The sequence below is a fragment of the Petaurus breviceps genome, unplaced genomic scaffold (genome assembly GCF_028583685.1).
Source record: "Petaurus breviceps papuanus isolate PSGF00001 unplaced genomic scaffold, PetGlider_PUasm1.0 189, whole genome shotgun sequence".
Taxonomy (NCBI): domain Eukaryota; kingdom Metazoa; phylum Chordata; class Mammalia; order Diprotodontia; family Petauridae; genus Petaurus; species Petaurus breviceps.
Window position 1 is genome coordinate 31,608,810 of NW_027185809.1, and position 12,259 is coordinate 31,621,068.

The following is a 12,259-nucleotide window of genomic DNA, read 5'->3' on the forward strand; positions in this document are numbered from 1 at the left end:
GTTAAGTGATTTGCCCAGGGTCACACAGCTAGTAAGTATCTTAAGGCAGATTTGAATTTAGGAAGATGAGTCTTCCTGACGCCAGACCTTGTGCTCTGTCCACTGCTCCACCTTACTGCCTGAAGTTAGGAAACTTTGTGTTCAAATCTTTGCTCAGCTATTTACTGGCTAGATTGACACATGAGAAATGACTGCACCTCTTAGTCTGTTTTCTTATTTGTAAAATGGGGATAATAGTACCTGTAGTGATTATTTCACAGAGATGTTAAGTATTAAATTATAAACTATATATAAAGAACTTTGCAAGGTTGTAAAAATGCTATCTAAATATCAGTTATTATTATTTATAACGTCACTCATAATAACCAGTTGCCATGATGAACTGTGTCTGTGTCTCCTTTTTCCCATCCTACTCGAGCAAGCTTTGGATATTTAAGTGAAAGTTTTAGACTTTCAGAATTGGACTGGCTGTTAGAGGACATTTAGTTCATCTTGATTTTATAAATGAGGAAACTGAAGCTCAGGGAGGTCCCACAGCTGTTAAGAGACAGAGGCAGGACTCAGACTCAGCCCTTCTGATGTGTAGTTCATTGCTTCTTCTACTGTGCTACTTCTCCCTGACCATTTAAATCTCTCCATAGATGGCTGATCACTGGGAGACTGCACCTCGTCATATGATGCGCCTGGATATTCGTTCCTTGTTGCAAGATGCTGCTATTGAAGAGGTAGGTACATGTTCTTTGATTTGAATGTAAAACAAACTTGAATCTTAATAATGAAAGAGTTGGAAGAGTAGGGTTTCTGTGTTTTCTAGTTTCATAGGTCATTGTCACAGGAGTTATGGGCTAAATTTGTTGATAAATACAACTTTAGAGTGATATGCAAATTGTCACTTTCTGGAAATTGTGTGTAGCCTTCGTATTAAAAGTACTGAAGTATTTTTTATTTTGTTATTTTTTTTATTATGTTATTAAAGATCAATATATATTAAGTGCCTACTTTGAGCAGACCATTTAACTAGGTGACATAAGGCATTCTAGAAAGGCAAAATGAAGGAAAATTTAGTAAAATACATTTCCTTTTTGTTCCACCTTGTCCTCTAAATTTAGGCTCTTACATCCAGATTGGATATTAACAGTAACTGATTTTCTGTTCTACTGATTGTTTGTGATTTGGCAGTTTACCCTGTGTCCTTTTCCCAAGTCATAGTTCAGAATAAACTGTTTTTGTAAATGTTAACTTATAAGTACTTTTGGCATGGGGTATCCAGGTGGAGATGGAAGATTTTGATGCAAATATTGAAGAGCAGAAAGAAGAAAAGAAAGATGCAGAGGAAGAGGAAAGCGAACTGGTAGGAGAATGATCAGCCACTTTGAATAACTTGTATATTAAAAGGGCCTAATTGACCTTTCAGTCTTCCATTCTCAGCACCATGGCTCCCCCACATACAGTAGAAAGTAATAGATTCCATATGCAAGCAAGCCTAAGAAGACCTGAGGAAACGCATTGCTTTGTTCAAAAATCAGACGCCTCTGCTGTCTTTGTTCATAGAACAAGTCTTAGCTCCTTAACACAGCACATCACAGCTTCCCCTTTACACATAACATCTGCAGGCTGTAGGTTTTTGTGGAGCAGTGCTTCTCAAGGGGATTTATTCCACATTTGAATTTTCTAAGATTATAAGAGGTAAGGTAGAATTACATTCCAGCAGGTATGTGGTGTGGTCAGCTTAACCACCACCTACATAATCCTCTGTTCTTGTTACAATGCTTCAGAATTGGTTTTACATCAACTCTTGATTAAGAACTGTTACTAGATGAAGTAGCAGTTGATTACCACTTGCTGCTGGATTTGTTCTTCTAAATTTTATCCTATTAAATGGGTATGTGAAAATGTATCTTGTCTATATAGTCAGTGACATTGTTTGCTTCACGTTAGGCTTGCATAGAGTGAGTCAAAAGTCCCTATGAACCTAACACAACCCATTTTCCCCATAATTATGTAGGTGTTTTTGGCTCAATCTATCATTCAGAAATATGACCTGTAGAACAGCTTGGCAAGTGAAAGAGCCCACAGTGGCTTGCAAAACTGTTGTTTTGAAATATTGCTAGGTTTATTCTATACCTTGGCTCACTTGAGCCCCTCTTTACGCTCTTTATTGAAAATCTGCAAAGTAAGAGCCCTTTGCTTCCAGCCCCCAAAGTCTTAAATGTTAGTATTCATACTAACAATGTTTAGTAACTTCTTTAGGAGGTGAGACCATGGAGCCCTTTTGTGATTTAGAGGACTTGAGGAAACCCGTGTGAATTTGTAGAGATGGTGTTAATCTCTAGAAACCATGTCATAGATTCTGAATGTGCATGAAAAAAAGCTCTAAAGTTCTCGGCATATGAGTTTTAGCATGTTTTATTTTGCATTGTTTTTTAAGACATAATTTTTTTCTTCACTAAACTGTGCTTGGACATATTTAAATTAAACTGCAGGTGGGAAATTCAAGGGAAGGGTCCATACTCTCTGCTAAGATTTGACTGCTAACATCTGTTCTCTACCTGTAGTGTCACTGCTGAGAAATTATCACACATAAACTACATAAAGATTTAACTTTTAAAAGCATCGTCTTCCCAATGGAAGAGATAGTATGTACAATTCATTTAAGGAGACTTTTGACTTGCCAGAGTCTAGGTGAAAACTTGTACTTGAATATATTCTGTCTGATCAAGGAAAACGTTACAGTAGCACTGCTGCTCTCACTTCAGAGACGTGACAAGAGAAGCAATAGAGCTTGTTCCTTCTTGTATCATTTCTTCTGTTTCCAAGTCGGGCCACCTAAGGAGAGGATGGGGAGGATCAGAGTCACAAGAAAAAACTGGGTGGTGTCAGCACACCTTAGGTGGAAATTAGTACATGCCTATTTTCTTTGATTTTGCTATGTTACAAGACTTCTGTTAACCCATTGGAAAAAGCAGACTCTAGATCTGCTGGTATGGCCTAAACTAACTATATTAAAAGATCCTTGGAAAAATCCAACCATCCTGCACCCAAAGGGTTAAGAGTAAGTCTTACTTTAGTTGAATTATATAAATGGAACACACAGAATAACTGGCATTTTGCACACTGTCCAAATTATTCCATTTGGGTAAGATCTAAGCTAACTGGTTAAGTTAATAGAATCACTTTTTTTTTCTGTGATTAGAAGTATGATGCTATTTTGTCATCTTAGGACCTCAGTGAAGCTAGTAGGTGTGGCTCAGTGTCTATACAGTACATTGTTCTGGTGATACTAAGGTTTTGAACTGATTTTAAGATATAATTTGCACAAACTGGATCAGGTTTTTACTTTTTAGTACATTCACTGCAGCATAGTTTTGTCTTGGTTCTGTTCTTATTTTTAAAATATGCTTGGTGAAGAATCTAGTATAATTTATGACCTGATATAACATTTAGTAAAATGAAATTGAGTTGTTGGTGCTATCTAATGACAAGAAATGTATGACACCTGCAGGACCCCTAAATCGATTGTGCTATTGTATATGTGCCCTGATGTCGAGAGCTGCTGTCACAGATATTTTGGTTACAGTGTATGTTCACCAGGATGTATGAATGTGAAAGTTTAAAGCAGCAGGGACTTATTGATTCTTGAGAAAGATGCCATTATTTCTGAAAAAAGAATAATACTCTAAAATAAACCCCAATATTAGATTAAAATCTGCATGTCTGGAGAGTACACATAGCAGAACATTAACTAAAGGGCAATGGGATTCACAATACACAGGAATAAAAATCAGCTTTACTAAGCAAAACCTCTTAATTTGAAAACAACATGATTAAGTAGATATACTGAGAATCTTGAGTTTTTGAAATAGAGACTTTCATAAAATAATTGTTTATTACATATAAAATATATTCAGTAAGTTAATCTACTTAGATATTTGACTTTACATAAAGGGAAATGTAATTTAATCAGTTGATCAATCAACAGGTACATAGCTATGTTCCAGGCACTATGCCAGGCCCTGGATTTTAATAAAACATGCATTAGCACATAATTTTTAAGCGATAAAATGTACTTTGAATTGCTTTAAAATTCAATACTTTGATGAAGAATTAATTCAGTAAAATCTAACCTTTCTAAGATATACCTGGTAAGTGACCAAGTCTTTTAAAAATGACCTTGCACTTCACCGTTGGGTTCATTGATACTGTTTTCTCTTTTCTTTTGAGTATTTAAAGCTGCAGTGAAACAAACCATTTTGTTTGAACAACACTCTTGGGAAAATATGCCTAATTAATTTGAGGATTGAAGTTGTATTTTAAGGAAATAACCTAGATCCTGTTATGTATTACAAATCCTGTTATTTTGAGCATTTATCAGCATAGTAACCATCCATGTGCTCATGTTTTATGTGCTTACAGCTGTTATTTCAGCTCACATTTGTTAGATCTGTGCTACAGCTGCCCCAAGAGCGTCTTCACGATCATCTGTAGGGCCTGCTATGAACCAAGTAGTCAAGTTTGGTGTATTCAGTAACTGAGTAGTTTCCTCTGCTGATAATTCAGGTTGTGCTTTACCCAAGGCAATGTTTTATAGCTAATGAGTGGAACTTGAATCTATTCCCAGTTTTAATAATGTTTCCAGTTCGAAAATGATATGCATGTATGTGTCTCTTTCTAACCCTTTGAGCTTCTCTCTGTGTACGATTTAGGGTTACATTCCGAAAAGCAAATGGGAGATGGACACATCTGAGGCAAAGCTAGGTGGGTATTCCCTTTTTCCTGTTTTTATATGTCTGATACCTGGTGGCAATTTACATAGATCTTCTACCTAAAAAGTTTCCCTGATTCTATACTCAGTGAAACTTTTTGGCACACATACTACATCTTCCATCATATCTTCTTGGTAGCCTGCAGTTCTGATGCGTGAAAATGATATACAGATGTGAACAGTATTATAAATGAAGTAGTTTCAATGCCACTTACATGTTAGACTAAAGAGAAAAAATATGAAATAAATTTAGTTTTGTTGCCAATTCACAAATTGATCCTTTTATATACTTTTTCATATAGATCAGTAGCATTGGTACCGACGGGATATCTCTTTTTTAAAGTGTAATGTGACCACTGTTCAACCATAGACTTCATTCTGAGTACAATAACCCTTGTTCTTAAGTAAAATTTTAAAAAGGGGAGGGGGGGAAGAGTTATGAAGTTGAAGTCCATGAGTGAGCCCTCCTTATAGGACTCCCTTGAAAGTCGAAGGAGACAGCTGCCTGAAGTAACTGTCAAAATCACAGTTGGGTGTAGTTCAATGCAAGGTTCTGGGGAGAGATGGAATTATGGATGCAGTGGAACTTCTACTACATTTAATTGCCATCACAAAGAAGTGTTTTGGTGTTTTGCGTTGACTTTTAAAAATGTTTTTTTGAAGAAAAAATTACATTTTGTGAAAATACAAGACAATATGATGTATCCTGCAAGAAGTACAGAATGCTTGTAAGTCTCTGCTTTTCTCATATTCTTACACTGTTGATGCAGTGGAGAATGTTGAATGTTTTAAAACTCTTGAACTGTCTTACTACTTGAACAACATTCAGGTTGCTCATACCTCGTGTTGATTCCTTGGATCAGAATGGTACATGCTACAAGCAGTCCCCTAGAAAATGCTTTTCATTTTGCCTGACTCATCTCTTAGCATATTAAACATTTGAAGAGAATGATGAATTGTAATTGTGTAATCCGTTGTAATGTTATACCAGGCCAGGTGCTTTGTTGTAATTTCTTGAAAAATTCTCTGGAACCACATGGTATATGTGGCTTGAAAAATATAAGTAGTCATTGGCATAATCTTGTACTTTCTATGCATGGCAAGTCATAATGGCAACTAGCTATTTCCTTTAATTTTTCAGCCAGCTACAATCGTCTTTAAAGTCATTTATATGTTTAAAAAATGGCTAGATACATGAATACATGTTTCTTTAAACACATTTTAAACCTGTTCCTCATCTAAAAGTTATCTTAAAATGAAATAAAGTTACATATACTGTATTATTTGGCTAGGTTGTTTTGCTAACTTTGGGATTTTCTTCTCTCCCTTTCTTCAGCAATTGACTATCTCTTTCTGTGAAGTCAGGGAGAGAAAATAAACTTAGACAAAAGAATACTAAAAAATATGGTAAATATCAGTTAAGTATATACCTTAAAAAGTTGTATGTGAACCAAGTTGACGATCCAGGATAAAATTCTGCAAGTCTATCTGTTCCTTTCTAATTTCTAAGACATATGAAAAAATGAAGTGTAATCATGGCATGTTTCCAAGCAGTTCTGTATTAAACTTGGAAGTCATTCCTAGAAAAATTGCAGGCTCTCTACCATTTGTTTATCAGAAAGCACATTTTGTATATATTCAGTGGATGTTAAGGGCAGACTTTTTAAATTGTGATTTTCAGAGATGAAATTGTTTGTTAAAGTCTCTTGAAGAACTGGCTATAAACCTGGAAAATCAGTACTGTGTTTGTAATTAATCTTTATTGTTTTAAACTGGAGTGATAATGATATTCTACACTTCAACAGTTTTCATCTCAGACCACCTTGTTATTTTGGGAAATAGACCAGTTCTAGAAGGTAAATTAAATATGTGCTGTCTTAGAAGTGCTTACCTCTTTGAATCTTGTCCAAGGAGCCAAGTAGTCTGCCTAGGAAATGAAATTTACTTCTGAGAGGTGAGACTTTGGCAATCAAGAGAGCACATGTTTCACTTACCTTCCTGTTATCATTTACTTCAATGTTGTAGCAACCTGTAGTAGGTGTTTATTAAATACACATTAATTGATTTACCAGGAACAGCTTCTGTTTCTGAGTGCTCTACAAAAATTCTCCAGGTATTCTTGAAGCACCTTTGTGAGTTGGATGGACATAGATATCACACCACTTTCCTTATGGCAAATTTTACCAGCGTCACAGCATAACAGGGCTGAGGCCAGACCTCCTGTTCCTCATTTACAAACAAGTCACTGGCTAAAAATACTGTCTTTAAACCAAAAGCTTTTAAGCAACTAGTTAAGTGTCTTAGTGAGTTTCTTAGCCTGTAGTCATTTCAGTTCCCCAGTGGTTCTCAAAGGGCATGCTGTGAAATTTGGCCAAGAGTACCATAGATTACACTTGTAGTTGCAAGTGCATGTGGAACTCACACAGGAATTTGTGTGCATGAGTTTTCCATGAATTATATGGAACTTACACTTGCAATCACATGTGTGAGTCTCCCGAACCCTCAAAGCAAAGAATAATACCGTGCCGTGAGCAAAAAATATTTGAGAACCCCTGAGATACATACTAAGTTATACTCTGAAAAAGTTTTTTGATAAGCTTGATTCTATTTGCAGTGATATAATTTTAGTATAATTAAAAGCAAGCTGTACTCAGGTATGTTTTGAAACTGTTGGGGATATTGTCCTTGCCATCCTATAAAAGGAGCTGTGACTTCTGCATAGTGGTGACTCAAGCATCATGTTTCATGTTAGATATTAGATGCCAGGGCAGATTTTGTGCAAATTTGACATGGAGGCTTGAAGCTGCTATTTTACTGGGTAAAATACCACAATTGTAAACTCTCATCAGACTGTGAGAACCAAAGTATTTTTGGCCATCAGTCAGCATTCTGTTTCAGATTTCAGGCTTTTAATAATGTTACCTTTTTTGCCTCAATGCTGTTTGCCCATTTTGATAGGTTGTTGTGTGTTGACTTTCTATGCTCCATGTAGAATCAGACCACATCTCAGTTTAGAATATAATTCTTACATTAGGGACTTATAACTGCTCTTTTTTCACCTGGAACAGAATCTTAAGAAATGTCATTTACTTTTAGAAAACACAGTTTAATTTGACGAGAATTTTTCTCTTTTATTATATATTGTAGCTTCTTTTGAAGATACAGTATGAGCCTGTGATCTGCTCAGATGCATATTTACAACTTCATCTTCCTGCCACTTTGAAACTATAACCTCCCAAAGCCATTAATGTCAAATATACTGACATTATAGATCTATATTTGCCATTCTAGGTTATTCTTTACTTATCAATGATCATGCCACATATCTGTGTTTTGGGTTTCTAGGATGTCTTATGGAGGGGTGTGAATTTTTTCTTCAAACACAAGAAAACTTTTAAACACTTTGTGAAGTACTAAAGTTTTCAATTAAACATTCTATTCCTGAGTATTCCAACTAGAAATACTTGTTCTTTTGTCCATCTTGCAAATCTCAAACTTTCAGTCTGCAACTTGCATCAGATAGCCCATGTGGAAAAGTTCTCCTATTTCTTAATGTGACCTTCATTGCTATTTTGTAGCCATGATATGTGGAATTGGGATTTGAACTATGTTAACATCAAAATTGACCTCTTTTCAAGTCTTAAAGTCCTTTGGGGTTTTCTTTTAATATCATATTCTCTACTGGGTCAGTTCTGCTCTTCTGATTATACTGTTATAATATTGTACTGAGAAGAACTGTATTGGTGCATGGGTTTGTGTGTATGTGCTTGTGTGTATTTGTGTTTTAAAGGTGATGCTTATTCCTTGCCCCTTCACAAGTCAAGGAGTTATTTCTTAGGTTCTGTGTGATTTGCTCTAATTTATACATCTAGCTTTTTGGGTACAGTGTTGATTTTTTTTTTGGTGATTAAAAGGATATACCCTTCTTGAATATAGTTGACTGACCCAGGAGATTTTCACCATAGTGAGATGCTAGAACTTGTAAAGAGTAAATGGTCATTGTTTGCAGTTGTTGATTTTCAAGAATACTGTTGTGTAGAAGGTCAAAGATCTTACTGATTTTTGAAGCCTACTTGTAATGTGTGTTAAAATTTACTGTAACAAACATAAAATTATCAATTCTTTTGTCTCTGAAGGCCTCGACCGCTTTTCTCTTTTCTCTTTCAGAGTTAAGTTCTACACAGCTTGATGACTGAATGAATTTTTATGTTTGTGTATGACTAAATGTTTCTGAAGTTTGAGCCTCTTCTATGTTAGCTTAATAATCGTTGTTTTTATTGAAGTGTTATCAGTAATGTAACTTTTAAAAGAATTTTGATCCATGATTACAGTGCCACATATGACTACAAATACACCTAGCACAACATATAATTCCACACATGGCATTCTGAATCAATAGGAATAAATATTATTAACATATTTTCTACAAGCAATGTTCTTGAAGTTATCTAGGCTGACATACGTGATTTTAAAGTCACAAACTTCTTATCCACAGTGACAGGCCCTACCTCTTTGAGACTGAATGACCAGAAATTGTACCTAACACTTGGTCATTTTATTTGCCTAGGCTTTTGTTTCGTAGTCAAACAATACTTGACTAAGAAACAGAAGGAAATGGTGATTCATATTGACTTGTATCTTTAGAACATGGAGAATCCCCCATTTTACTAAAAGTCATCATTTTGACTTTTGAGACCCAGAATTTTGTGCTCTATAGAAATTTGAACCAAAATAATTTTATATAATAGTTGACCTCTCTCTGTCTTTGGCAGTGCATTTTCTTGTGTGTATAACACATTACGAACATTATTCTAGATTGAATATGGGGTGATAATATTGCATTAAACTACCAAATAGAAGGGATCACCCTCAGAAGTTCCCTGAATTAATTGCGTTTTGCCTTCAGAACATGACAGCTGATATGCTGTGAATATTTGGGCAGTCGATGCTCCTTTGCTTGTATTTACTCATTGAACTGATAACTCAACTGACATCATTATGGCTGCCAAACCAGTGTGAAAGACAAATAAAAAAGATCGAGGTTGCTCAGAGTCAGATGTTATCCCAGCCCTGAAGACAATTTGGATCTACAAGTGATGGTGCTTTCAGAAATATGGATGTCTTCTGAAAGTGTGGTCCAGCCTTTTCCCTTGTTTATGTGCTTTGTGCAAACTCACTCTGTCTCCCTTAACACTTCGGCTCTGTGTTTGTCCCTCAGACAAGTTGGATGGCCTGAGGACTGGCACTAAGAGGAAGCGGGACTGGGAAGCAATTGCCAGTAGGATGGAAGATTATCTTCAGCTTCCTGATGATTATGATACCCGAGCTTCTGAACCTGGAAAGAAGAGGGTAAGAAACTTTGTCAGTTACTTTTCCTGTGTGCTAAAATACTCAACTTTGTCTTAATAGAATGAATTAGGCAAGTAATAATGAATGTTATATTATTGAGCCACATGCTTTTATTTCTGTAATCTAAAATACTAGATTCCTTGAATCCAAAATACTAGAGAGGTCTAAAGGAATTGCCAGATGAAACACTCAAATTATCTAAAAGCATTGAGAGTAGAGAATTTGAAATGGGATCGTGTCCTTTTCAAGTCCAATCAATAAGCATTTTTTAAACACTTGCTACATGCCAGCTAATATGCTTATTGAGATAAGGTGAAAGGCTAAGAGAAGGTTGGTGCACTGCATTTAGAAGAATAGCTAGGTTTATATTTTAGTAGAGAGGCAGAATGTAGGATTTTTTTCTTATATTGGCTTTAAGAGGAAAATTAGATTGTGTTCTGTTCATTGAGAGCCCTTTGTTAAATGTGATATTATTTTGTAACACTTGAGTATTAAAAGGAACATTATAAAACTTACTGACATGCAAAAACTATTATAAGAGGAAAAATATGTATAGGTGTGTATATCATATATAATATTAAATATCTACATGTATGTATATACATATGTCAACAAACCTCTATTACAATGGATAACTGTAGAGGACCACAGGCCATGGAACTCTGACCCTGATGGATGAATAAGCCCTGTCAGCTGAAGAGCCTCCTCCTGGGCCTAGATTGGTTCCCTACCCCCTGGGTAGGAGTTCAAACACACAGGTGTGAGGATTATGTCCTCAGGATAAGCATGGCTTACACCCCTGGCCTGGGAACAAAGAAGTACGCAATGTCCTCAGGGGAAAACAACTAGGAAGCATCCTATAAAGGCTTGTACCCCGGGGCAATAAAGTTGGGGCTCTATTTTCCACCACTCCCAGGGTTCTGCCTCTTTTATGCACCCTCTCACAGCCTCTGGGTAGGCAACCCTTTCTCAGCCCTGCTCTGGAATGGCAGGGCTCCCCACAACTGGTGCCCAACATGGGGCCAAGGCATAGAAACTACAGGCTGAGTGGGTATTGTAAGCCCTCTTGAGTTTTGCCCAGAGGTCCCGCTGGAGCAATGATCCTAGGACAGGGTAAGGGGAAGGCTTTGAGGAACAGCTTTTGTTACTTTCACTTTATTCCCGGAGCAAGCAACCACACCATGGCCTAGCTGAGAGACATAGGAGAAAGTCCTCCTACCAATAATGAAAGAAAGGGGACTCATTGTCATGCAAAATCAGATAAAAGAATTTTTAGTTCTGCTAGAGATCACTTCTCTAGGTTACCTAGAGAGGGTACATTAGACCCTGAAAAGTGGAAAATAGTGGGTGAACAATTGACAGAATATTACTCCACAGTAGAACCAGAGAATTTCCCAGTATATTGCTTCCAGTTATATAACGTTCTTAAATTGTGCTTAGTCGAGTCAGATCACTACCGAGAGATTCGGATGCAGGGACTCAGGTAGAATAGGAGGAAGACAAAGTAGAGCAGCAGATTACACAGGGAGAGAAGGGCTGTTACCCGATTGAGGCAGAGAGCCCTACACAGCTGTCCACCCCTCCGTCGTCTCCATGCCCCTCTTATCAGAGCATATGCACCCCTGCTGGGGATGTTGTGGGGTGGAAAAAGTGCAGTACGCTCTCCTCCCTTGAGAAAGCTATCCAATAAGCTAAGCAGCAGGGAGAGGACTTCCAGTACCAGAGAGCCCTGACCCTAGTAATCCCAGACAAGTCCTTCGTGATTGTGAACCCCTTGATATCAGGATGCTCAGAGAAATTAAAGAGGCCTCTAGCGAATTTGGTTCAACTTCTATGTATGTTAGAACATTTTGGACCTAGTAGCCTATACCATCCTACTCCCTCATGATTGGAGACAGGTGGCTCACACCTGCCTGGAACCTGGAGAATATGTGGTTTGGAGCTCTGAGTTCCTTGAACAGTGCAGACAACAGGCCACCCGTGATGAGCAACAACAGGTGCCCTTCAATTATGAACAGCTCTCAGGTACCAGCCTATATCAGGCAGTAGGGCAGCAGCAACATTATGATATAGGGGGATACCAATAAATAGCTGCATGTGCCACTAGGGCTTGGGCAGCACTCCCTGGAAAAGGGGACATAAGACAGT

At 37.1% G+C, this 12,259-nt stretch overlaps 1 protein-coding gene across 3 annotated transcripts in view; it reads left to right on the forward strand.

Annotated features, from left to right (window-relative positions):
- YLPM1 (YLP motif containing 1) overlaps positions 1–12,259 on the forward strand; it is an 87,219-nt gene that overhangs the window by 44,686 nt on the left and 30,274 nt on the right. For 2 of the 3 annotated variants that reach the window (XM_069092229.1, XM_069092228.1), the window contains exons 16-19: positions 642–725; positions 1,271–1,351; positions 4,704–4,755; positions 9,981–10,111. In XM_069092229.1, coding sequence (XP_068948330.1) covers positions 642–725; positions 1,271–1,351; positions 4,704–4,755; positions 9,981–10,111 — 348 coding nt within the window. The remainder of the gene's footprint in view (positions 1–641; positions 726–1,270; positions 1,352–4,703; positions 4,756–9,980; positions 10,112–12,259) is intronic. The other variant, XM_069092230.1, reaches the window with a different exon arrangement.